This window comes from Eucyclogobius newberryi, unplaced genomic scaffold (genome assembly GCF_026437365.1).
Source record: "Eucyclogobius newberryi isolate DKJ021-1_F unplaced genomic scaffold, fEucNew1.0.hap1 SCAF_160, whole genome shotgun sequence".
Classification (NCBI taxonomy): Eukaryota; Metazoa; Chordata; class Actinopteri; order Gobiiformes; family Gobiidae; genus Eucyclogobius; species Eucyclogobius newberryi.
In genome coordinates, this window is record NW_027315791.1 from 92,501 (window position 1) to 96,278 (window position 3,778).

Genomic DNA, 3,778 nt, shown 5'->3' on the forward strand with positions numbered 1-3,778 from the left:
CCCGCCCACTCACGCCTCGCCCACTCACGCCTCGCCCACCCGCGCCTCGCCCGCCCGCGCCTCGCCCGCCCGGCCCCGACGCGAGCACAGCGTTTTGTCCATCCTGCGCGGGACGAACTCGGCCAAGCGAGAGCCGAGCCGCCCCCTGCCCACGCGCCCGCTCTACCCGACGCCCCTTCACCCGGAGGACTTCTTCAAAAGCAGCCGTATGCCCTCCCGATCGCCCGGGAACCACTCGTCCACCACGCCCAGCCCGTCCGCCCGCAGCAGCCCGGACAGCAGCCCGCACGGAAGCCCCTCGTCCGCGCCGTTCTACCATTCCGCCCTGCCCGCTTTCCCCGGGTACTCCCCTCCGTCTGCGCCCTTCTACCCGGCCTCCGCCTCGCCGTACTCGCGCTACATCCTCCCGCACAGTTACCCTCTCCCGGGCGGAGGCGTGCCCACGATCGGGGGCCTTTTCCCCAGGATGTACCCGCTCTACAGCAGCCTACTTCCGCCGCTGCTGCCGTCCGAGGCGGCGACCCGGCGGTTTCTCCTCCCGGACGTGCTGCACCCGGACGCGCTGCACCCGGCCGCGCACAGGGACTTCTTGCGGCCGGCCCCGACCAGCGCCTTCTCCTCGGCGACGTCGCTCAAGGACAAAGCCCGCCTCTCGTATGCCATGGCGCCCTCCGGTGGCTCTCCGATGGCAGGAACGTCTCCTCCCAGCGAGCACGTCGCCACCAAACCCACTCCGGCGATGCTGGCGAGCCCGGGTGGCGGCAGCAGCGGCACCGACTCGGACGAAGCCGTGAACTTGAGCAAAGCGAAAAGAAGCGCCGGGTCGGCCGGGTACAAAGCGCTGCCGTACCCGCTGAAGAAACAGAACGGGAAGATCAAGTACGAATGCAACGTCTGCAGCAAGACCTTCGGACAGCTCTCCAACCTCAAGGTGAGGCTCAGACTCAGGGTGTGGGTTCCACGCTCGGCCCAGAAGGTTCTACAGCTCGCCATGACACTCGACCACGTGTATTTATGGGCTAGCCTCTCCACAGACCTGACCTGTCACTTGGCCAGGTGGCATCACAAAATATACGGAAATATATTCACTAAACACATATATTTGTCTTCATATTTGGGCGGCAGCGATTCATAATTGTGAATATAAAAACAATCGTAGTTGTATTTCGAGACAATCATCATCCGGACTAAACTCATCAAAATGTCAAATAAGAATAAACTAGTTCTGAAGCATCCTCCACCTTAAATCCTTCAGTCGCCGTAATCCCGCCTTTATTTGGTTGATAACGTGTTTAAAACTGACATCAGTTAGTTTCCGTCCTTCTCCACCGACACCTTTGTGTTTTGTAAAGGTTTTAAATGAGACGCCGTGTTTCTAGTTTCCCCTGTTCTCGAATGAAACCGTCAAACTGCAGAACTGAATCCAGACTCAGGACCCGTGTGAACACAAGCCTGACCCTGAGCGGAGAAGACGTTGAACTTGGCGGAAATACCGCGCTCAAACATCTGCGGCGCGTCACGAAGCCTCACGTGCGTCGGACGCATCGAGCGGAGACGGCGCTGTCACCGCTCGTCTGATTTACGGGCTCATTATCATACCGGGCTTTGTACGGTCCACGCGGGCTGTAATTAGAGCTGCGACGCTGCCAAGGCACGCCGTAAACCCGCCGACCAACGCGACACAAACAGCGCCTCTAATAACCCGCGCTCGCCGTCATCGCAGCGCATTAAAAACATACACAGTCTTTAACATGGCTTCAGGTGACAAGTGGAATGTTTCTGGTTAAAGCTGCAGATGTTGTGGTCGGACGAGCGCGACGATGGAGCTCGCCGCCGACGGAGAGAAACATCAGCTCGTTTTCCTTTTGAAAATACCAGAACGCTGAGGAAATGAGACTAAATCACCAAAATAAAAGCATCATTCGTGACGTTTGTCGACAGCGCGGACGAATGAGCGTCGTTTACATGTTCCATAACTTATAACTTAAATTATTGAAGGGATTTTGTGCAATTTGTAGAGCACAACGTTAGAAGAAGTGTTTATCACGCGTCCGTTAGCATGTATGCTAATTTTGCGCGCTTGTCACCGACGCTAACAATCACGTGGTCTTGTTCTGTAACGGTGTCACGAGCAGTTTTCAGTCGCCAAAACAGTCCTGGTTTTTCATTGTTTGTGATGTTTCCGAGGCTAACGCTAACGCTAACGCCGAAATGCGCTGAAGCTAGCGTACGGGGCGGCGGCTGCGGCGGCCTTTAGCGCGTGGACGTCCCGTGGCTGATTCGCGTGTCCTTTTCTCGCCCCAGGTCCATCTGCGGGTGCACAGCGGGGAAAGGCCGTTCAAATGTCAGACGTGCAGCAAAGGTTTCACGCAGCTCGCTCACCTGCAGAAGCACTACCTGGTCCACACGGGCGAGAAGCCGCACGAGTGTCAGGTGAGTCCCTGTCTGCGCCGCGGCAACGCCTGCTCTGGGCGTAGCCTCAGACGGCTACCGGCTCGGCTCCATGGAGATGTTATTGCAAAGCCTGGAATTCAACTTAACGTCATGGAAACACATAAACAAATGCAATTATTCACATTTTTAGTATTTAAAACAATTCTATTTTAAAGTGGCTTGTATACATAGATTACTTCAGTTTGTGCCATTGTTTTATCATGTATTATGCCTCAAAATTAGCAATAGCATTAGCATCAACAGAAAGGTTCATTTAAGTTTCCAAGCAAAGCAATAACATCTCCATGGCGACAAGCAAGTAGCCGACCTTCCACCAGTAACGTTACACCGTGTACCTTCCCTGTACCTTCCCTGTACCTTCCGTGTACTAACGCTCTCTCTTCCGTGTGGGTGTGTTTCCAGGTGTGTCACAAGCGGTTCAGCAGCACCAGTAACCTGAAAACCCACCTGCGCCTTCACTCGGGCGAGAAGCCGTACCACTGCAAACTCTGCCCGGCCAAGTTCACGCAGTTCGTCCACCTGAAGCTCCACAAGCGCCTGCACTCCCGCGAGCGCCCGCACAAGTGCCCGCACTGCCACCGCCACTACATCCACCTGTGCAGCCTCCGCCTCCACCTGAAGGGCTACTGCATGGCCTCCAGCGCCGCCGCCCGCCTCGACCTCAACCAGCTGCACCGTGCCAACGAGGAGATCGAGCGCTTCGACCTGAGCGAGCACGCCGAGCGGCTGGAGACGCTGCAGGGCGGGGCCGAGCTGGAGGCGGTGCTGGAGAAGCAGGTGCTCGGGCCGCGGCCGTGGGACGACGGGGCGGAGCTCAAGTCGCACTACCACCGCGGCTTCACGGCGTACGAGTCGCACAACGAGACGTCCGTCATCAAGATGTGCCGCAGCAGCCCGTCGCTCGCCGTGACGGTCAAACAGGAAGCCGAAGTCTGAGGGGGGACGGAGGGACGACGGGAGGACGAGGGAGGGACGACGGAGGGACGAGGGTGGACGACAGAGGGACGAGGGAGGGACGACGGGGGGACGAGGGAGGGGGGACGGAGGGACGAGGGGGGACGACAGAGGGACGAGGGAGGGACGACGGGGGGACGACGGAGGGACGACGGAGGGACGACAGGGGGGGGACGGAGGCTCGCGAAGGCGCTTAATGAGACGGACTGGTTGCCAGGAGCAACAGCTGTACATAGGACACGCCTGGAGTTATTCTCACCCCGGGAAACGCACAAAACGGCTGGAAAAACTTAAAATACATCTTTAAAGACACAAACATTTATTTCAGGTCATTTTTTTCATCAGATTTTTGCTGAAATTTGAATTTAGT

General features: G+C 57.3%; 1 protein-coding gene across 1 annotated transcript in view; it reads left to right on the forward strand.

The window, feature by feature from the left end:
- The window catches only part of LOC140362356 (PR domain zinc finger protein 1-like), a 17,698-nt gene extending 14,308 nt beyond the window's left edge, over positions 1 to 3,390 (forward strand). Inside the window, exons 4-6 of the mRNA XM_072448444.1 lie at positions 1 to 931; positions 2,305 to 2,433; positions 2,857 to 3,390. The exon at positions 1 to 931 is cut by the window's left edge and continues 52 nt beyond it. Coding sequence (XP_072304545.1) covers positions 1 to 931; positions 2,305 to 2,433; positions 2,857 to 3,390 — 1,594 coding nt within the window. The remainder of the gene's footprint in view (positions 932 to 2,304; positions 2,434 to 2,856) is intronic.
- The last annotated feature ends 388 nt before the right edge of the window (positions 3,391 to 3,778 follow it).